Below are 23,436 nucleotides of genomic sequence, written 5' to 3' on the forward strand. Positions count from 1 at the left end.
GGTGTTGCCAAACCTGACTCCTCTCCTCCCTCTGGTGGTGAGGACACTGGTCCCGACTCCTGGGACTCCCCCTCCCCACTGCGCTCTGGTGGAGACGCTGGCCCTGATCTCCAGCTGCTGTTCAGAGACTCCCCGCTGGCCCCTCCCTCTTGAGGTTTCTCCCTTGGAATCTCCCTTGCTCTGGCCACCGGCGCTCCCTTCTGTGAGTCCTCCGATTCGCTAGAGAGGCTTGTGGAATAACTCTGGCCACTGTCACTGCCTGCGCCCCCCTCGTACTCCTCCTCCTCACTCTCCATTTGCTCCCCCTCCTGTGTCTCTCCTTCTGAACCCCTGACAGGTATGTATTTACTGACAGCCGGGATGGGGAATTTGTACCCTCCAGATGTGGTTGGGCTTCCAGCCCCCATCATCCCTTGCTTGGTCAATGGGGAGAGATAAGTCCTCAGCCCGTGGTCACACTCTGACCTTCATGGCATAAGGAGGATTTCGAACATGAGTTTCCTCAGTCCTAGTCCACACTGGCTCTTAATAGAGGAGAGGACAGTGACTGGAAGCATTTGTGACCCATCTTCTTCAGATTTGTATCAGACTTTCTGGTAGAGGTGACAGTCAGATGATGATGATGATGATTATTTTATTTTCAATTTTATTCATTTCAATAATTTTATAATCATTTCAATATTTCAAAACCCGACTTCCTTCCCCCTCTTTCTGTGCTTCCTTAAATTTGTTTTTAATATTTTCTGCATATCCAAGATAACTTAATTTGTTCATTTATTCATCTACTTTAAATATATACTCCTATAAAACTGCCATTTATTACAATAATCCTGTCAATGTTCTTATATGTTTAAAGTTTGTAAGTATTCCATAAACCATTTCCATTCTTTTATAAAAAGTTTGTCATCTTGATATCTTATTTTTCTGGTAAGTTTTGCCATTTCTGCATATTCCATAAGTTTTTATATCCATTCTTCTTTCTCTGGGACTTCTTCTTTTCATTTTTGGGCAGGTAACATTCTTGCCGCTGTAGTCACATACATAAATATTTCTAAATAGTTTGGGTAGTTCTGTCCCTATAATTCCCAAAAGGAAGGCTTCTGGTTCCCCCCCCCCCCAAACTTTATTTTAAACATCTTTTCCAATTCATTGTTTATCATTTCCCAGTAAGCTTTAACCTTACTACAAGACCACCACATATGATTTAAAAAAACATTCTTTCTCTTTACATTTCCAACATTTATTTGATTTGTACATTTTTGCCAATTTACTTGGTATTAGGTACCATCAATATATCATTTTCAAATAATTTTCTCTTAGACTGTAACATGCTGTAAATGTTATATCCATATTCCACAATTGTTCCCATGCTTCCATATCTATATTATGACCAATATCTATTGCCCAGTGTATCAATGAGGATTTTACGTGCTCATCCTATAGAGCTGACAGTCTGGAGGCAGGCTGGGACTGGTTAAGTAAGTAGCTAAGGTAAGGTAGGATGGTCATTTGAGAGCAGCTCTGTAGCTCAGAGATGGGGAACATGTGAGAATCCAACTTCCTTCACCCTGGACTATTGACCATGAAGGCTAGAACTGGTGTGAGTTGATGTTCACCAACAATCTGGAGGCAAAAGAGGTTCCCTGGTCTCTTCTGCACCTGAACAACGAACGATGCTAACTGAAGAAGCAGGTCAACCCTGGAAACTTTATATCACCAAATGAAACCCAATTAGCCCCTTGTGTCACCTGATTCCTTCAACCCACCCTGTGTCCCATTTGCCATGGTGGCACTTCTCCAGGGGATGGACTTCTGGAACTACCTTAATAAATGAGCTAATAACGAGGGCTCTATTGCAAGGAGACGTTATTGTCTGGAATGGCTCGCAAGCAGGGCTGTTAGGGAGGTGAACAGCTGACTAAGAAAGAGCTGGGCTATTTATATATAGCTGCTTTCTGGAATGCTTTCGTGCTCCAGCTGAGCTACTACCAGATCCTGCTCAAACAGGTCTCTGGTTTCCCCGAGAGGTATGTCGACACCTTGGGGTCAAGTTGTGCAGAGGTCACCCAGCCCGGCCGGTGTGCAGTCCCTGGTGGCTCTCTCCTGGGTGAATCCAGCACCGTTTGGTCTCTTGCAGTGCCAAGGAAATGGGGCCTGAAATCCAGTCCCCTCCTCATCCTTCACAGTGGAGAAGGTGGGCTGCCAATCCGCTGCCCCGAATCTCGTTCTGACAACTGCGCCAGCCCTCGCTGCTTTGTGCCCACAACCGTGCGATGCCTGCCTAACACTTCCAAGTGGCATTTGGGGGATATTCAGAACTGCCCTAGCCTTTCTCCCCTGCTGTTAACGACCCTTTTCATTCATAGCCTTTGGTTGCAATTTACAGCGCCGTGTGTTTATACTGGCAGGCGGTGGGAGGCAGCTGAATTTTATTAATAGTCTCTTGACTCGTGTTGCGAGGACTCATTTAATACATCCCAATAACTGTTGTTTGGAGCTCCCTTTTATGCTTTCTTATTATTACTTATTATTACTCTTAAATTCTAATTATTTTGTTTGCTGTCTCTGCTTAGCTTATCAACCAGCCGGTTATCTCCCTCCAGCTTTGGAAGGTAAATGATATTGTATTAGTCTTGTCTGACTGCACACTTCCGGGGTCAAGAAGACTTTCTGTGCAACTCACCCACTGAGTTCAGGGGTACTAACCGCACTGACAATGCTGCCTCGATCCTGCATGTTTATGCTTGCTTGTACTGAAGAAACTCCGTAAAGGTGTGTGGAATACACAACAGGATAGTTTTAAAGAAGGAGGATGCTGTCCCCCCACTCTGGGATGCTTTGGTTCAAGTCAGCTCCCTCGAACCTGGTGCCTTCTCACTGGAGGCGGGCCCCTTAGCACTGCCCCACCAACCACAGTCTGCCCTCAGCCAGCCCCCACCTGCCTGTCTTCTTTCTTACAGCCAATCAGGCGGTGGCTGTGCCTACTGCTGGTCTCCCTCCCTTCCACCCTACTGGTCTAAATGGGCACCACCCAACATTATTCCAGATGTTTGGAACTACGAGACGCAGCAGCGCTGCTGGCAGTCATTGTCCGCAACATTTAGAGGGAACCAGGTTGGGAGAGGCTGGCTTTAATAAGTTGTGTTTGCTATGTGAAATGGCTTGACAAAGGTTATGGAAGGCTACCTGGCTTTTCCAGATTTGTCACCAGTCGCTGAGGAGCAGGCACCAAATCTCCTGAATATGGCTATTGGCAATGCTTCTGTGTTGGACGAGGGGCCTGCTAGAATAGCAGAGAGTTTGATTTTACAGGGAAGGGAGAAACTTCTCTTTGTGAATAAAATGACCCATCTTCTTCAGATTGTTTCCTGTCCCAACAGGAGCAGGAGAGATGAGTAAATTCCAAGCTAGATGAGATGTGCATTAGTCTGAGGACTGCTTCTCTTTTACAAAGCACCTTGAGGAAGGGGCAATTTGGAGTGGGGAGGGGATGCTGAACTGTTTTCCTGCCAGACCTCTTTCCTCCTGAAACTCTCTCTACTGTGGGGTTCCTGAAAGATAAAAATGAGCTTGGAGACATGCAACAAGGTTGGGGAGTGTGTAGAGACAGAGATCCATGGCGGAAAAGGGCTGGAAGGGAAAGTATTAAGCCAGGCACAGGCAAACGTGGCCCTCCAGATGTTTTGGGACTACAACTCCCATCATCCCTAGGTAACAGGACCAGTGGTCAGGGATGATGGGAGTTGTAGTCCCAAAACATCTGGAGGGCTGAGTTTGCCTATGCCTTTCTAGAAAAATAGGAAGCTGTCCTCCAACAGAGTAAAATATCTGTTTATCTAACTTAGTGACCTGCACTACAACTGGCAGCAGTTCTTACAGTGTCTCAGGTGGAGGTTTTGCCCCTTTCCTGCCATCTGATCCTTTTACTCAGAGATGCTCGGGATTGACCCTGGGATCTTCTGCATGCAAGCATGCGCTCTGCCACCAAGCTGTGGGCAGTCTCCTAAAAGGGGCTTTATAAGGGAGAAGCAGCTCTCTGGCGGCGTATATTAAAATTTGGCTCTTATGCTGTGTTAAAGACAGGGAGGTTTCATGATTTAAATGCATTTAAGGAAAACTTCAGCAGGCCACACACTTCCTGATCTGCCACGGTTTGCACTGGATGTGTTTGTGTGTGTGTGTCTTTGCACAGAATCTTGAACCTTATTAAGGTAAGAGACATTTTTGCACTATGGAGCTGGATCAAAGCCATTCCTTGTTGTCCATCCTGCCTACCACGGTAAATTTGCACCATCCCATCCATGCACCAATTTACCTAGACTTTCTGCTGATTTTCTTTAAACACAAGGTGAGCCTCATCGCAACCCCCCCTCCCAAATCTCCCTTGCTTCCTCCTCCCTTTCCTTCCAGCAAACTGATTGGACTCTGTATATAAACACACAAGAGCAGTCATGCAATTCAGCAAAGCTCCAGGCTGCAATTTGCAATGGAAATGTCCTGGGGAAATGGCCTGGGCTGGAACCAAGGAAGGAAGTGGGGATGGGAAACACATGCACACAAAACAGTGGTGAAGTGTGTGGTGTGGCTGCACCCCAAGAGCATTCTCCATTGGTCTCCGTAGTTTTGCGCATACCAAATTGCATGGGAATCTGATACTGGATGAAGAATGTGGATCCCTGAGAAGTGTGTGTGGCTTATCTTTTCCTCCTCAAAGCAAATATTTAGCCCTCAAGCTTGTTGTGGGGGCTTGAAAAATATTTTGAATTCTTGGCCACCGGCATCAGATTTCTAGGGGGCTTGGATTTTTTTCTTTCTTTCCAGCTTTTCTGGCTTAGCTGTTTGTGACCTGCATTCTCAACAATCAGTCTCTCTTTCCAGGAAACTCCGGGAATCATAGCTCTGCAAAGGGTCTCCCAAGAACTCTCTGCACCCTTAACAAACCACAGTCCCAAAGATTCTTTGGGGGAAACTGTGATGGTTTAAAGTGATATAATACTGCTTTAAGTGTATGGTGCAGATGGTGCATTAGATGCCACGGCTGCTTGAACTGCAGCTGTTTCATAGTTCCATAATAGCCACGGGGAGAAATAGGTGACGTTCCCCCACAGTCCCCTGGGGAGCAACTTAGGAACCAGTGTGTACTTGTGATACTTTTCTCATCAGCACAGGTGACTGAAGCAGTGAATGGGGAGGAGATAATAATATTAACAGGTACCTCTTTTGAAGGGACACGGGTGGTGCTGTGGTCTAAACCACAGAGTCTAGTGCTTGCCGATCTGAAGGTCGGCGGTTCGAATCCCCGCGGCGGGGTGAGCTCCCGTTGCTCGGTCCCAGCTCCTGCCAACCTAGCAGTTTGAAAGCATGTCAAAGTGCAAGTAGATAAATAGGTACCGCTCCAGCGGGAAGGTAAATAGTGTTTCTGTGCGCTGCTCTGGTTTCGCCAGAAGCGGCTTAGTCATGCGGGCCACATGATCCAGAAGCTGTCTGCGGACAAACGTTGGCTCCCTCGGCCAGTAAAGCGAGATGAGCGCCACAACCCCAGAGTCATTCGAGACTGGACTTAACTGTCAGGGGTCCTTTACCTTTTACTCTTTAGATGCAATTACGGTAAGTCTTTCTAACTGGGGGGCAAAAGTAGACCTGGCATTCGCTTTTCACTTAATTATTTTTTCAATGCAAATACCAGATCAGCGGGAGGCATATTGTAGCGATGGGGCTGGGGAGAGGGTTAACCCTTTCCCTTCTATGCATGGACCCAAGGAAAACCTCTAATTCCGGTATTTGCTTTGGGGGAGGACCCTGCCCCCAATTCACTGTACACTTACCAGTTGGAGTCAGGTCTGCTGAAATCCCTTAGACCACTCTTCCTCAAAGTTGGATCCCCAGCTGTGGTTGGACTACAAGTCCCATCATCCCTAGGTAGCAGGACCAGTGGTCAGAGACGTTGGGATCTGTAGTCCAAGAGTGGGGGACCCAAGTTTGAGAAGCACTGCAATAGATTGACTTCTCTGAATCAATATGTCTAGCATTGCATCACTGCATGCCTCTTTTCAATAGACAGAAGAAGAATTCACAGACGGGACCTGGTTTGATGGCTTGAAGTGCATCCACAGATCTTTGTCAAACATGTGGACATACCTCTGAGTTAATTCAGGGACACGTCCACATGACATGTGTTGTTTAATATGTTGGTGCAGAAACAGTTGCACGTCCTCTTGATCCTCCAGAGATAGATGTTGCAAAGAGAGGCAGCAGCAGAACTCTGGCCCATGTTGATAACATGGATGAGTCCCCATGCTATAATTCCAATGGGTTAGGGTTACGCTTCATCAGAATAGACCCAATTAAATGGATGGACATGACTAAGACCTTTCGACCAAAACTAAAAGTGTGTTGTCCCACGCACACTGTATATTCGAAGCACACCAGTTCTCCCACGGAATCATGGGAATGGTAGTTTGCCTCTCACAGGGCTACAGTTCCCAGGATTCTTTGCAAGGGGGGTGATGTGCTTCAAGTGTATGGTATGTACACAGCCTAGGTGGACCAATGGTTGGACTTGGGCAGCATGTGGAACATATATTCAAAGCACACATACCTTCCCAAGAATCCTGGGAACTTTAGTTCAGGGTTCTTGGAATTGTAGCTCTGTGTGTGATAAACTAGTACCCAGGCTGCTTCTTGGGTGGGGGGGGCAGGGAGATGTGCTTTAAATGTGCTTTAAATGTATGGTGTGTAACCTTAGTCTGATGCGACCCAATCATTGTTTGATAACGGGAGCAGTTTCATGATCAGTTTTCCCAGAGCCATGTCTCTTTTAACTCAGCCAGCAGTTTCTCAGTGGGAGTCCAGCTGGGATGTGAGGCTGCTTTGTAAGGTAGATCCTTGTGAACAGGGAGGGCGGGCAGTGGGGGGGGGGAACAAGGGCACAGAATGCCTTCGCAATTCTTCGCCACGTACCTCAACCATGTTCTAATATTGTTCCTTGAATTGCTTCTAGGAGCACCTTCTGTGCAATTATTGCTCAGCTGACCGAGGAAACCCAGCCCCTTTTTGAAACCACTCTCAAGTCCTACGCCGTCTCTGAGGATGCAGATGCCAAGTTCACCTGCATCGTGACAGGTACGTTAGCACAGTTAGCACAGCAGCAAGATGCAGGGATTCAGATCAAGTGCAATGGTTGTTGTTGTTGAATTAAATTTGTATACCACCCTTCAGCCATAGACCTCAGAGCAGTCCACGACATAAAATGACAATATCAAAACCACAAAATACATAGTAAAAATATTAACAAGATCAAACGAATAATATCCGTTCCCATAACACATTTAAAAGGGCATCAGATGTCAATCAGCCAAAGGCCTGGTTGTAGAGGAATGTTTTCACCTGGCGCCTAAAGGTGTACAATGATGGTGCCAGGTGAGTCTCCCTAGGGAGAGCATTCCACAAATGGTGAGCCTCAGAGGATGATCTCAGGGTCTGGATAGGTTCATATGGAGGGAGACAGTCCTTGCTGCATGGCAGTCCTGAGCCCTTTAAAGTTTTATAGGTCAAGACCAGTACTTTGTTGTTGTTTTTTAAAAGAATTTTATTAAGAATTTTTTAATACAATAGAAAAAAGACAACATAAACAGATAATAGACAGAAAGAAAAGGCAAACATAAAATTTAACATCTTGTAGTATCCATCTTTTCTTCATCCTTTGGACTTCCTCACATCTCCCACTCTTACGTTCCACATTTATAAAACTTTAGCCAGCAATTTATCACCTTGTTTCAATTCTTATTATACACATTTCCAATATTTTGTCCCTAACTTTGAATATTTTTATCTAGGTCTTGAAACCTAATTTTAACACAATATTTATTCAAATTTTATTTTTCTCATAAAATTCACTCATTCTCATAATCTTATCAACTAACTTTATGGATCCTGTTGTTTTCAAATCTCTCATCCTTCTTAGCACTCATATAGTTTACAATGTTTTTGTAAATAGTCCTTAAATTTCTTCCAGTCCTCTTCGACGTCTTGCTCTCCCAGGTCTCGGATTCTGCCGGTCATTTCTGCAAGTTCCATATAGTCCATCAGTTGTACAAGACCAGTACTTTGAACTGGGCCTGGAAACCTATTGGCATACCCTGCAGTTGGGCCAGGATTGACATTATTTGCTCAAACCTTCTTGCCCTGGGGAACAATCTGGCTGCCAAATTCAGCACTCTTTTTCTCTCTCTTTCTCAGGGTCCATCTAGACATGATGGTGGCAGACGTGTTTGTGTGTCTGCCGCGTTTGCGCATGGTGTCAGATCTAAAATTAGCACTGAATAAAAAAGAACATTTGCATCATAAAAAGTTACAAGGGTTTAGCAGTAAATTATGGGGCATGCACCAATTGGAAACAAAGCGGTATGACCACCTTAAAACTTTTGTAAGCACAAACAGTATTGTTTGTATTGTTCTATGTGAACAAACAGTTCACATAGAACTGCCCTGGTACCATCATGAGCCGAAATCATCCTGAAGCATGATAAAAATAATGTCTGGAGGCTCTCCCAGTTCAGCCCTGAGAGTTTTTTGTCCGTTACCAGGATCTGTACTCTTACAAGTCTTGTGGTACTATCCAGTTCCAGTCAATTTCCTAGCTCTGGGTGCAAGAACACCTCACAGCCAGTTCTCTCAATCTCAAATGTTTGCTTCTGTCTCCCAAACACTGTGACGGAATCTCTTAGAGGCGCTTCAGTTTTCTCTTGAGAGACCAAGATAAATGGTTGCAGGCTGGAGCCCTTCTTCTGATAACAGGCCGGATCTGTGCGCTTGTGACAGTTTCTTTCATGGCTTGGAATAATGCGCAAGGGTGTTTTGGGTTTTATAATCCCCTTCCAAGTGGCTGAATTCCTAAACCTGGTAGTTGGAGCAGAGAGTTGATGCCTCCTGCTACTTGCATTTGAACCACACTTTTTTGCTACTTAGACACCCTGCAACAAGCGCAGCACTATTCTTTCCCTCCAGCCATTTTTTTCATCTTAGGGCACTTCCAGACGAGCTGTTTATTGGGCATAAATCCTGATTGGTTTGCAGGGTGATTGACTTGGCTATTTAATGAGCATTCCTTCCGATCAACCTGAATTTGCCAGGTTGTGACTGTGGCTCAGCCAAAAATAGGGATTGTAAGGAAGGGTAGTCTTTCAGAGGAACCTCTCTAGTTTCAAAAAACAATGCCAAACCCTTTTAAAATCACACTTTTGCAAATGGTATAATTTTCCCCAAATAGTGAAATAGATTTGCACAGCTTACTCCGCACCCAGATTTCCTTAACACTTAGTTGCATTTTATTTGGGCCAGTCTATAATTTGATTTTACTGCACACCAGCTGTGGACCTGGATGCTCCTGGTGTACCCTTTGCACCCAGGGTGATCTCATCTTCGCCTCTCTCCCCTTGGCCTCCTGGTGGGCTTCAAATGCCCTTTCTGCTCCAAGATTCTGTCTCTCTCTCTGTTGCTTTCATTCCTTGACCAATGGCTGCTGTCTCGATCTCTCTGCTGTCCTCAAAGCAAAGTAAAAATAGCACCTCCCCGATGCATGTCTGGCTTTCCCCATATATTCAGACAATTTACAGTATCCCCACCCCTTCCGTTTTTAAAAAGCATTTCCTTCCTTTTGGGTAGGCTGGGGGCTTGGCTAGCATGCTTGGTCACTGCTCCTAAGAGTTCAGTTACAGCCTGTATCTTCCTCTGAAACAACTGGAATAAATTATCTCTGCTCAGCGAGAGGGAGGTTAGGCAAGGGCACAATTGTATCTGTGATGACTAGCATCTTTTGTGTAAGAACCTGGAGCTTTCAGGAATTTTGCTGTTTAGTTGTTTAGTTGTGTCTGACTCTTCGTGACCCCATGGACCAGAGCACATCAGGCACTCCTGTCTTCCACTGCCTCCCTCAGTTTGGTCAGACTCATGTTTGTAGCTTCGAAAACACTGTCCAACCATCTCGTCCTCTGTTGTCCCCTTCTCCTTGTGCCCTCCATATTTCCCAACATCAGGGATTTTTCCAGGGAGTCTTCTCTTCTCATGAGGTGGCCAAAGTATTGGAGTCTCAGCTTCAGGATCTGTCCTTCCAGTGAGCACTCAGGGCTGATTTCCTTAAGAATGGATAGGTTTGATCTTCTTGCAGTCCATGGGACTCTCCAGAGTCTCCTGCAGCACCATAATTCAAAAGCATCAATTCTTCGGCAATCAGCCTTCTTTATGGTCCAGCTCTCACTTCCATACATAACTACTGGGAAAACCATAGCTTTAACTATACAGACTACAAAGGGCAACTAGTCCACCCATGTCAAGGCAGATCTGCTGCTACAGCATCTCTAATAAGTGACTGTTCAGCCTCTGCATTAAAACCACAGACAAAGGAGAGTGAATCGCCTTCCTCCACACAGCCAAAAAGGGGTGGGAAGACAGGCAAGCCTGCCAAAGTTTATGCAGACAAATACAAAATCAACAAGTGAATAATCCACTTCTCCCTAACCTTGTGACCTCCAGATGTTGTTGGGATCTGACTCATTGTCCCTGAACATTGGCCATGCTGGCTGGGGCTGATGGGAGCTAGAGTCCCACAACTTATGGAGTGCACCAGGTTGGGCAAGGCTGGTATAATATTTCTCCTTTCTCAAACAGTAGAGCATGACATGCTTAATTTCAGGGTTGGGGGTTCAAGCTCCATGTTGTTGTTTTTGTTTTTTATTTTTATTATTATTATTATTATTATTATTATTATTATTATTATTATTATTATTATTATTATCATCATACCCCACCCATCTGGCTGGGTTTCCCCAGCCACTCTGGGCCGCTTACCACACATATAAAAACATAGTAAAGCATCTTGTTGAGCAAAACGATTTCATACAGTTCTGTTATCCTTCCTCCCAGTTGCCTTGTTTTGCATTTTAGGGCTGGGTGTGCATCATTTAACGGCAAACAAATGCCTTCAATAAATGGTACCCAATGTATGTTGGTGGGTTCAGGAACACTTGGCATGTTGTGGGATTACAGAGAATTGCCACCATCTTTCTGCAGTCACTGTCATAGGAGAGGCTTCCCAATGGATATGAAATTGCTGATTCTCATTTCACCCTGTGTACCTTCCAAGGAATCAGCCGCTTGTGGCTGTGTGAATGGGACCAAACAGTTGACACACCTCAAACTCACCTGGAGTCATATTCCTCAGCCCAGAGTTAGGATGGAGAGAGATCCAGTTGTTTGAATTTAAAGGCAAACCTCCCTAGTTTGCACTTTCTGAAACAGCACAGGAACTGAAACGCAGCCATCTTCTATCATTTGTGCTTCTCCACATTTTTTACAGTGCAGTTCTCCAGTGGAGTAATGTGTACAAAAAGGTGTATATTAGGGTAAAATGTGCAAAAGAAGCAGCAGCATAAATTTATTATTTGTGAAAGGAGTGTATTAGGACTGGGCATTTCTGGCTTTCAACATCACAATATATCACCAGCTAAATATTTTTATATACTGATATATCACAACGTCTGAAATAAGGATGGAGTTTCATGGTTTTCCCCACATTGTGATCTTTGCACAGCGCGCGCGCACACACACACACACTGATTTGCAATATATTGCCAGGTCAAAAATTATGAAACCGATATAAAAATATGGATTTCAAACCTGTTTTGGACAATATATTGATATATCGTCCAGCCCTGGAGTGTATTAGAGGAAATTGCTTTGCAATGTATGTATAACAGACAAAATTGCACACACAAATGTGTGTATTTTAGCACACATTTGCAGTAAAATGTTGATGAATTTTCTCAAGTCCTTTTAATGCATGGCTTGGACTTTTGATTTTTATAATCATCATGTTTTTCATTTGTTGTGAGGGCAGTTCATGGTGAGATAGAAATTTGTAAATAAATATAAGTGGAGAATTGTCTCCCTCACTGGGCTCTAAGCCTATGTCTGCAAGTAAACATGGACCCAGACCCCCTGAATCTGAATATGTATTCAGGAGGGTGGGGGATTTGAGGGGGGAATTAGCCATCTAGGAAAGAGTTAAGTCGCCTCCTGCTCCTCTCTTGACAGTATTTTTGCTTTTTGCTGCAAATCACACCTCCCTAGCCTCAATTTGCAAAGAAGAAGCAGACAAAATTAAATTCCAGTCCAACTCCCCCACCATAATTTATTTTCGTGAAGTGTGATAAACTTCTCGAGTGAGATGAGATTGCATGTCATTTGCAGGTTTTGTCCTGTATGAAAAAGGGCACTTTCCTCTATGCAAGAAACCTGGCTTTTTCTCCCCAAAACAGCCAGATAAAAATTAAGAAACATCTGCATCTCATGGGCATGGTCTCCTCCAGATGTTGTTGGACTGGCACTCCTGAGATTAATTAATTTTGAGTTTATTAAATTAACACCCCAACCTTCCTCGCAGAAGAGCCTGGGGCAGGCTGACCATCACTGACTGCTGGCTGTGCTGATGGGAGTTGGAGTCGAGTGATCTCTGGAGGACCTCACCTTGGCTAGCCTGCTTGGACTGTGTGGGTTCCTGGGCTGAGAGAGGGGGTGAATACTCTTGGGGCCACGGAGTCTTCAAGCTGGATGTCCTCTGTTCTCCAAGCAGAAATGGCTGGCGTGTTTCCAGGCTCTTTCCTGCAGCTGTGATGGCTAACAATTTACTTTAAAAGCAACAGTTTTGCTTCCCTCCTGGAAAAGGCCATAGATTCTCAGTCGAAACAAAATAAAAAAATTCCTTCCAGTAGCACCTTAGAGACCAACTAATAATAATAATAATACTGTGGTACCTCGGGTTAAGTACTTAATTCGTTCTGGAGGTCTGTACTTAACCTGAAACTGTTCTTAACCTGAAGTACCACTTTAGCTAATGGGGCCTCCTGCTGCCGCTGCGCCACCAGAGCACAATTTCTGTTCACAGAAAAGATCACAACATACCTGAATAAAAAGAATAACCCAATACCCCCCCTCCGAAAAGAGCCACATTTTAAAAGGGTATAGGATGTCAAACAGATCAACCAAAGGCCTGGTTAAAAAGGAATGTTTTGCCTGGCACCTAAAGGTCTGTAATGAAGGCGCCAGGCAAACTTCCCTGGGGAGAGCATTCCACAGACGGGAGCCACTACAGAGAAGGCTCCGTTCTCATGTTGCCACCCTCTGGACCAGGGGTCAGCAAACTTTCACAGCAGGGGGCCAGTCCACTGTCCCACAGACCTTGTGGGGGGGCAGAGTATATTTTTTGGGGGGGGGGAATGAACAAATTCCTATGCCCCACAAACAACCCAGAGATGCATTTTAAATGAAAGGACACATTCTACTCATGTAAAAACACGCTGGTTCCCGGACCGTCTGTGGGCTGGATTGAGAAGGCGATTGGGCTGGATCCAGCCCCTGGGCCTTAGATTGCCTACCCATGCTCTGGACCTCTCGAGGAGAAGGCACACGAGGAAGAGCCTCAGAAGATGATCTCGGGGTCTGGGTAGGTTCATATGGAGAGAGGTGGTCTTTGAGGTATTGCGGTCCTGAGCAGTTTAAGGCTCAGGGGGGAGATGGGTTTCTCAGGTTTATGGGCTCCTCTAGGTGGTTGGTTTATTCAGAGTGCAACAATAGTATTTGAGGGTAGATTTCTACTGGACTGTCTGCACTGATGGGAAGCAAAGCGATATGTCTGCCCCAAAGCTTTTGCAGTCGTGAACAGTGTTGAAAGAGGGGTTACGTATAACACCCCTCCCAGTACCATTGTGAGCACAAATAATCATGCATGCACAAGGACCTGTGGAGGGGGGCCACAGATTTAAAACATGCCCCCAAGAGTTCTGGGAGCTGTAGTTTACCTTTCACAGAGCTGCAATTCCCAGCACCCTTTGCAACTTACAGTTCCCAGGATTCCTGGGCAGGAGAGGACTTTAAATGTTCTTTAAATGCACGGTGTGTACATGTTGTGTACAGTGGGAATCCCTCCATGGTATATGCAAAGTGTGCGCATGGTTTCTCCCTTCTCCCCACGCCAAACCTGGCAGCCTCATCTGTGCATGATATCCTCAGTTATAGAGAATGCCCCCAGCAGCAGCACCTGTGACTACTGGCAATGTGTCTGAGAGATGTAATCAGAGTCCCTGGAGGGAAACGGTCTAACCAAGTTCTTGGGCAGGTCTTCAACATGCTGGCGGGGGCGGGGGGAAAGAGAGAGAGGCAGCTCCTATTACGGCTCTCTCTGACCACGTCACTCCTGTGATTCTTGGCCAGAAGAACTGCTGAAGGGGCAGGGATGGCAAGCCGGCCGGCCCTTCGCTTCACTTTGGCCTCTTTGCTGGATTATGTAGCCACCGCGTCCGCGTGGACCAGTCGGAGATTTTGGTAGGGGCAAGGCAAGCCCCTCTGAAAGGATGGTTTTAATGGGCAATTTGATGTGGAAATGGACCCTTTGCTACCCCACTTAGAGTCGTCGACAAATATCTATTTCTCATTTAATTGGAGAAGGGTAGAACATCTGCTTGGTGGGCAGAAGGTCCCAGATGATTGATTGATGATTTTCAATTTTATACATTTCAACCATTTTATAATCATTTTAACATTTCAAAATTTGACTTCCTCTCCCCCTCTTTCTGTGGTTCCTTAAATTCACTTTTATTTTTAGTTGCTAAATATCCAAATTAACTTAATTCACTCATTTATTCATCCACTTTAAATACATGCTTTTATAAAACTGCAGGTTATTACAATAATCCTGCCAGTGTTCTTATCTGTTTACAATTTATTTTTAAATATTCCATAAACCATTTCTATTCTTTTATAATAAGTTTGTCATCTTGATTTCTTATTTTTCCGGTAAGTTTCGCCATTTCTGCATATTCCATATGTTTTTTGTATCCATTCTTCTTTCGCTGGGACTTCTTTTTCTTTCTGTTTTGGGGCAAGTAACATTCTTGCTGCTGTAGCCGCATAATTAATTTCTATACCGTTTGGATAGTTCTGTCCCTATAACTCCCCAAAGGAAAGAAGGTTCCAGATTCAATCCCTGGCAACTCCAGGAAAGCTTGGCGAAGGATTTTGCTCTGAAGCCTCAAAAGGAGGGGATTAAAGTTAGGGAAAGAGCTGCTATTGCATCAGAACTGCTTCCTGGCTAGTTGCACTCTTTGCCTAGGACTCATTGCAGTGCAGAGGATGGCTCCAAATCTGGTTAGAGAGCCCTGCTCTCTTTGTGGGGCTCTCTTGCCCATTCCTCTCTGTGTGAGGGGACTTCGGCCCCCCAGGCAGCCCTGCCCTGGCCTCTCTGCAAGGCGGTGTGTGCCTGTGAGCTGAGATAACTTTTTGAACTTCGCCCAAGTGCCGAGACCTAAGCAGGGGAAGGGAGAGGATGGAATGAGAGACACTGGAGGTCACCTTGGTTGTGGCAAATTGGAAGGACAGTTGCGAGAGAGAGAGAGAGAAGCTGGTTTTGGAAACTGGGAGGAGAGAGGCAGGCACCTCCGGAGAGGAAAAACAGGCAAGGTTTCGATCGTCCCCTGTTTGCACATGTGTGCACTTGTTTTTATCCTGCCCTGCCTATGCACGTTGGGGTGGGTGGGTGTCCTCATTTTATCCTCACAACAATCCTGCGAGGTAGACCAGGCTGAGAAGCAATGGTGGCTCAAGATCACCCAGTGTGGTTTATGGCTGAAGGGAGACTTGGACTTGAATCTTTCCAGTCCATGTCCCAACAACTGCATAACCACAGGTGGAAGAGGACAGGGGCATGTGCCCCTTTCTAAATAGCTGTAGAGATGAGGGAATTTCAGCAGGTAAATCTGCACCCCTGAAATTCTTTTGCATGGCTTTGAAAGGGCGCAGGAGCCTTGTTTTCCTTGGCATCTGGCCTCCCTATCTCTTGCGTAAACTGGTGTGGGAGCCATTGTTGGCTCTTTGGTTGCCTCCAAATCCATGCTCTGCGATTCTGTGGTTACGAGAAAGGCCGTGTGAAATAAAGCCACTTCCGGCCTGCCCAGGAGGTGGGGTTGCGGGCTTCACGCCCACCCCCACGTGAGCGGGGGCTGGTTTCAGCCCCCGCGAGAACAGGGGAATCCCGGCCAGGTCTGTCCTATTTAGGGCCGGTGCAGAGGGGGCTTGCCCTCTTTTCGCCGGCTAGCCCTCACGTTTTCCCACCCTCCCTCCCTTTAGGTATGCTTTAGGTAGGTCTTTGACTTTGCTATGGACTTCGGTCTGTCGCCGCAAGGGGCATGGTAGGAATTTTTCCCAATTGGCAATTTGTAGCCTTTTGGTTTTTCGCCTACCTCGTAGCAACTCGTCACAACTTTTCAGCATTGGCGGTAGGCATTGGTAAGAAGGGGTTAAGAGGATGTGTGTGTGGGGGGGAATGCCATCACCTCCCCCCAGTGAGCGAAGGGTGGTCCGTTAAAGGACTCCGGGGGGCGTGGCCCTGTCCGAAGCCTATGGAGGTGTGGGCCAAAGGCACGCCCCAGAGCGGTGACCCGGGGGAGCTCCTAGCCGACGTGCCTCGCGGGAGTCTCCCCCGATATAAGGTTAACCCTTCCCCGTGTCTCCAGCAAATGGGCTGGAGCCGGATAGTCGATAGGACCAATGCCTAAGCCAATGCCTCTCATTCCTGAATTCAATAAAGTTGTGGCCTAATTCGCCCAATTAACCTTAATTATGGTGTCTCGTGTCTTTATTTATCCTGGTGGGGGGCGGGAACTCGCCACGCAAATAATGGCAGTCAGATACATCTGCGTATTTGCATAGTGTGTGTAGGTCCTCAGAGCTGCATTCCTATTTACAAAGCTGACCTCTTATATTCCCAAAGCGCACCTGCGTGGAGCAAGAGGCAACCAGAGGTTCTGGTCCTCTTATTTTTCCACAGCCCCTAAGTCAGAGTTTAGAGCCAGTGAGTGACCTTGGAGATCCTTAGTCTGCTTGATTACCACCTTAAGGCCCTCTGGAGAGCCAGTGAGGTGTAGTGGTTAAGAGCAGTGGACTCGTAATCTGGGGAACCGGGTTCGTGCCTCCGCTCCTCCACATGCAGCTGCTGGGTGACCTTGGGCCAGTCACACTTCTCTGAAGTCTCTCAGCCCCACTCACCTCACAGAGTGTTTGTTGTGGGGGAGGAAGGGAAAGGAGAATGTGAGCCACTTTGAGACTCCTTCGGGTAGTGATAAAGCGGGATATCAAATCCAAAAATCCAAGTCTTCTGGACATGTCACTGCAGAACTGTTCCAAATTGGTTTCCTATAGCCATTCAGTATCTTATAAGTTTGACTCCTATTTCAGCGGCTGTGCTTGTGTGTGTGTGTTCGCGTTCTGGCAGGAGCTTAATCCTCCCTCTTGTAGACCAGAGATAACCAGGGAAGCACAGCAGAAAACCAAGCTGCTCCCTGGATGCTTTCCCCCCACAGTGCAAACAGTGTGTAAATCAATAGGAATGGGTTTAGGAAACGAGTCTTATGTTAATGCTTCGGGTTTAAAGCTGTAATTATCACTGTGCAAACATCCCTGAAGCTTAGAGGGGATGCTGAATGCGCTTTGCAAGAATATGATCCAAGCTTATGCACGGTTCCCAGAATGGGCACTATTCAAGAGCCACTTAAGGATGAAACTGTCTGGGATTGAGCTGCTTTCCTTGGGTGGATTCATGCAGCCCGAGCTTTTCTCGAATCCAGAGGCAGGAAAAGGCAGCAGTTGCCTGCAAATTGCTTGCTGGAGAAACACTGCCTCTTGAGAATTAGCTAGGGGCAAGCTCCCCTCTTTGCTCACTTTGGCTCGGCTCAGGATAAGCTAAACTCTTTCCTAAACATCACGAAATAGCTTGAATGATTTCTGAGGCAAGCCAAACTGATTTCCGAAGCCAGCATTCACTTGCTCGGTCCCTTAAATTGCTGTAGTCCTTGGGGAAACAACATTTCCCAGGGATTATTTGCTGTATTTCCCTCCCTCCTGTTTGTTAGGAGGCTAGGATTTGCCCTGGGGGGGCAGAGGTGGGCAAATATGGCTGGCTGGCAAGATGAGGTTGTTGTTTTTGTGGGGTGGGGGCTCCGTGGGGAATCAGAATTCAGGAGTGTGATGCTCGTTGTGCATTTGAGACAAGCATCATCGGCTCCCGAGTCTTATGCTTGCAAGTTGGGAAATATGAGCCTTGACTCCTCTGAGTCAAAGGCATATCTAGCATTGTGTACCACACACTGATCCCAAATGTCCTCTCAGTTCCCCCGGGGACATTTAGGCTATAAGGAAGGAGTGGGGGAAACCTGTGTTGCTAGGATAGAGCTCCATCACCTCTGACCATTGGCCCAAAACTGCCTAGAATCTGGGGTGGATGGTGCCCATTGGGACTAGTGAGACAGAAGACAGAGGGCCTGGCAGTAGCTGGAGCCCAGAGCCAAGGACAAACAAAGCCAATCTGTTCTAGTTTTGCCCCTAGTGAGTTCCATTCTGAGAACACAAAGGGTAAGGTCTTCTAGTAGTTGTGTGTCCCAGGAATTTAGGTGAGGGCTAGCCATGGGTGAGTTGAAGAGGGTTCAGTCAGTGGGTGGTGGTGAGCAGTGAGTTGGCCCATCTAGTTCCTAAGCAGGAAGAAGCTGGCAGACAATGCCATCCCCTAGACTGGATGCAAATATGGAGGCAGACCTGTGAGGGCAGGCTGAGGTTGGTGGGGCACTGCCCCATTTGCCCTCATGCATCAGCCTCCACTGTCCAGAAAGCCACAGGTTCTCCAGTCCCTGCTCCATGAGGGGCTACGGGTGCAAAAGCTACACTGCAGGAGCCGTCTCTCTGTGCCCTCTCTACTTGTCGGTGCAGGGAGGATTGGACCCAGAGGAAGCTGTTTCGTAAGGCAAGTGGGCAACTTTAACTCTCCTTGGAGGGGTAGGCAAGTTTAGAGACGAGCGATTCCTTCCCCTCCCCTCTGGCCCATCTTAGTTCCGTATGCCCATAGCTGATCCTAGCAAGAATATAGCCTCTTTGGCTCAGAAGCAGCCAGTCACACATGTTATCATGATGTCATTGTACTAAAAAGGCAGATGGCATCTGTCATCCAATGGCATTTGGAGGGCACAAGCAGGCTGTGATGCAACCGCTGTTGCTTCTGTCCAATGGAAACTTTGGGTTCAGTTTACAGACTGTGATGCTTGGTTCTCCATGGAGCTTCTGGTCCACTGCTAAGTGTCTGTTTTTTAACCTTAGGTTTCCACCCCCCCAAAACAGGCTCACTTCCTAGAACAGCGGGGATGTTCTCATCGCCCATTTATGTCAGATGGGACAAGAAAAGATCACCTGATCTGCACTACACTCTTCCCAAGTCATGCTTACGAACGGTTGTTTGTTCCGACGGGTGAAAACCTGCCATATGGTGAAAAACTTCCCATATGATTTAGCACCAAAGGTGTTTCCTCTTCACTTTAACATGCAATTAATTTAAGCACAGGTTGACTTTGGCAGGCCAGGTTGGAATCCCGATGAATCAGGTTTCAGAGGGTAGTTTGTTTTTTTGTTAAGTCTAGATCACAACTTGCCATGTCCCAATTTAACCTGGTTTTGGGAGATATTTTAGCATGTGGTTCAGTTGCAATCTGGACATTTGACGCAACGTTTGTAAGTCTGGGTCAACCTACCCTCCTTTTGCATCTGGACGGTCAGGAATATTATTTCCTTGTTTTACTCCTGCCTTTATATCCTTCCCCTTCCTCTGTTGTCTCCCCCAAATCTCTGGATTTTGGGCCTCATCTGCATGATGCATGCAAAGCAATATCGTGCCACTTTAAACAGCCATGGCTTCCCCCAAAGCATTATGGGAACTGTAGTTTGCTAAGGATACTGATTGTTATGAGAGCCCTATTCCCAGAGAGCTACAGTTTCCAGAGTTCCGTGGGAAAAGCTATTGATTATTAAACCACTCTGAGAATTGTAACTTTGGGGGCGGGGGGAGGACAGGCACCATTATCTTTTTATTATTGTTGCTGTTTGTTTATTTAGCTTATTAGTTGCACAATTTTACAGAATAAATCAAAGGGATTTACAACAATAAATAAATCATTCATTAAAACCAGCATAAAATAAAACATTTTTTTTAAAAAAACTGGCATATTTAGCAGCAAAGGCAGGATTAAAATATTCACTCACTGAAAAAGACTACAGATAATTAGAAGCCAAAGGCTTTGCGGAAAAGAAAAGTTTTAGTCTGGTGCCTAAAGATCAGTAATACAAGCCTCTCTAGGGGGAGCATTCCACAAGTGGGGAGCCACCGCAGAAAATACACATTTTTATGTTGCTACCCTCTGCAACTCCCATGGAGGAGGCACATGATGCCAGACCTCGGACAGCAGTTGCGGGGTCCAGGTCAGTTCATATGGGAAAAGTGGTCTTTAAGGTATTAGGGTCCTGAGCCACAGTACGTTTCCAAGCACAATTCAAAGTGTTGGTGCTGACCTTTAAAGCCCTCAACGGCCTCAGCCCCATATGCCTGAAGAAGCGTCTCCACCTCCATCGTTCTGCCCTGACACTGAGGTCCAGCGCCAATGGCCTTCTGGCAGTTCCCTCACTGCGAGAAGCCAAGTTACAAGGAACCAGGCAGTAGCGGCGGTAGGGGCGCCCGCCCTGTGGAACACCCTCCCATCAGATGTCAAAGAGATAAACAACTACCTGACATTTAGAAGACATCTGAAAGCAGCCCTGTTCAGGGAAGTTTTTAATGTGTAACATTTTAATGTATTTTTAATCTTTGTTGGAGGCAGCCCAGAGTGGCTGGGGAGGCCCAGCCAGATGGGCGGGGTACAAATAAATTACTACTACTACTACTACTACTACTACTACATAAGACTTCATAGGTCAAAACCAACACTTGGAATTGGGCCCAAAAACTAATTGGCAGCCAGTTCTTGGCCAGGATCTGTGTTAATGTTCTCAGACCTTCTTGCCCCGTTGAACAACCTGGTTGCCAAATTCTGGGCCAGTTGCAGTTCCTGAACCACCTTCAAAGGCAGCCCACAAATAACAAAGTACAGTAATTTAACCTAAAGTTTCCAAAGCTGACGGAAGGCACTCAGTTACAAATAGGTAGCCGTGTTGGTCTGCCATAGTCAAAACAAAAAAATTCCTTCCAGTAGCACCTTAAAGACCAACTAAGTCAGTTCTTGGTATGAGCTTTCGTGTGCATGCACACTTCTTCAGTGCATGCACACGAAAGCTCATACCAAGAACTGACTTAGTTGGTCTTTAAGGTGCTACTGGAAGGAATTTTTGAGGAAGGCACTCAGTTCCTCTGGGGCCACTTGAGCCTCAAGCAACAGTGGGGGATCCCGGACTTTTCCTTTAGTCGCGCTCAGTTGCAGCCCTTGTTGCTGCTTCTTTGCCTCAGCCCTATAAACACTGGACCACGTTCCCAAACTTCTGCAGCTCGAATCAATCTCTCTTTTGCAACCAGGAGAGCCATGCAGAAGAGAGAAGTTTCTGGTATCAACCTGTATGTGGCAGAATGTGAGACTTTCCTGCATGCACCTTGGAATGATGTTCATCTTGGGGTTATGCGCTCCTTGACTCCCGTGCCCCAATTCCTGCTAATTTGTCATGTCCTAATCAGGTTACCCACAACCGGAAGTGACCTGGTACAAAGATGATGAAGAGATGGACCGATACTGTGGCTTGCCAAAGTACGAGATCTTTCGTCATGGGAACCGACACACGCTGCAGTTGTACAAGTAAGGAAAGTGTGTGTGTATGTATCTGTGTGTGTTTTGGGGATACCTGTTAGCTAGCTGTGGCTGGTTTGAATATTGAGGAACATTGGCCTTCTGAAATATACAATCTGTTCAGGCCTCTATCACTTCCTGGACTCAAGGTCAAATGCATGAGGAGATACAAATTCCCAGATCCATGGAACTGCCATTATTCTTATTCTTATTATTTTTATTCTTATTTGAATTTATATACTGCCCTATACCCTATACCCGGGGGTCTCAGGGCAGTTAACAGAATAAAAACCATGCTTCAGAGGTCCAGTCACTCCTTTTGATGATGATTTTCAGTTTTATACATTTCAATAATTTCACAATCATTTTAACATTTCATAACTCGACTTCCTCCCCCCTCTTTCTGTTGTTCCTTCACTTTATTTTTTATACTTTCTGCAAACCCGAAATTAAATTAATTTGCTCATTTATTTTTCTGCTTTAAATATCCACTCTTATAAAACTGCAAGTTACCACAAGAATCCTACCAATGTTCTTACTTGTTTAAAGTTCATTTGTAAATATTCCATAAACCATTTCCATTCTTTCATGAAAAAGTTTGTTATCTTGATTTCTTACTTTTCCGGTCAGTTTTGCACACTCCCTTTTCTTTCTCACAGAAGACATAAGAACCTAAGTTGAGCCTGTTGCATCAGCCCAGTGGCCCACCTAGTCCAACAGCCTATTCTCACAGTGGCCAACCAGATGCCTGTGTGTGGGAAACCTGCAAGCAGGGTTTGAGTGCAAGAGCCCTCTCCTCTCCTGTGGTTTCCAGCAACTGGTGTTTCCAGCAACTGGTGTTCAGAAGCACAGCTGCTTCTAGCTATGGAGACAGAGCCTAGCTGTTACGACTAGTAGCCATCAATAGTCCTCTCCTCCCTGATTCTCAGCCAGGTTTGGTTGGTGGCCCAGAGGAGCAAGCCAGATACAGTGGTACCTCGGGTTACAGACGCTTCAGGTTACAGACTCCGCTAACCCAGAAATAGTACCTCAGGTTAATAATAATAATAATAATAATAATAATAATAATAATAATAATAATTTATTATTTATACCCCGCCCATCTGGCTGGGTTTCGCCAGCCACTCTGGGCAGCTACCAACAGAATATTAAAATACAATAACCTATTAAACATTAAAAGAAGAAGAGTTTGGATTTGATATCCCGCTTTATAACTACCCTAAGGAGTCTCAAAGCGGCTAACAATCTTCTTTCCCTTCCTCCCCCACAACAAACACTCTGTGAGGTGAGTGAGGCTGAGGGACTTCAGAGAAGTGTGACTGGCTCAAGGTCACCCAGCAGCTGCATGTGGAGGAGCGGGGAAGCGAACCCAGTTCACCAGATTGCCAGACTACCGCTCTTAACCACTACACCACACTGGCTTCCCTGAACAAGGCTGTCTGGTAGTTGTTGTTCTCTTTGACATCTGGTGGGAGGGCGCTCCACAGGGCGGGTGTCACTACTGAGAAGGCCCTCTGCCTGGTTCCCTGCAACTTGGGTTAAGAATTTTGCTTCAGGATGAGAACAGAAATCGTGCAGCGGCGGTGTGGCGGCAGTGGGAGACCCCATTAGTTAAAGTGGTACCTCAGGTTAAGAACAGTTTCAGGTTAAGAACGGACCTCCAGAACGAATTAAGTTCTTAACCTGAGGTACCACTGTAATGGCCATGTGCCTGTCCCATTCACATATCAATAGGAGCGGGGAA

The 23,436-nt window shown here is 46.0% G+C and overlaps 1 protein-coding gene across 2 annotated transcripts in view; it reads left to right on the forward strand.

The window, feature by feature from the left end:
• The window catches only part of ALPK3 (alpha kinase 3), a 73,630-nt gene that overhangs the window by 9,957 nt on the left and 40,237 nt on the right, over nt 1-23,436 (forward strand). Inside the window, exons 2-4 of one of the 2 annotated variants that reach the window (XM_083712408.1) lie at nt 2,574-2,612; nt 7,001-7,122; nt 21,584-21,701. In XM_083712408.1, the coding sequence (XP_083568534.1) occupies nt 2,574-2,612; nt 7,001-7,122; nt 21,584-21,701 (279 nt within the window). The remainder of the gene's footprint in view (nt 1-2,573; nt 2,613-7,000; nt 7,123-21,583; nt 21,702-23,436) is intronic. The other variant, XM_083712409.1, reaches the window with a different exon arrangement.

Source organism: Podarcis gaigeae (genome assembly GCF_964106915.1).
Source record: "Podarcis gaigeae genome assembly, chromosome: 14".
Taxonomy (NCBI): Eukaryota; Metazoa; Chordata; class Lepidosauria; order Squamata; family Lacertidae; genus Podarcis; species Podarcis gaigeae.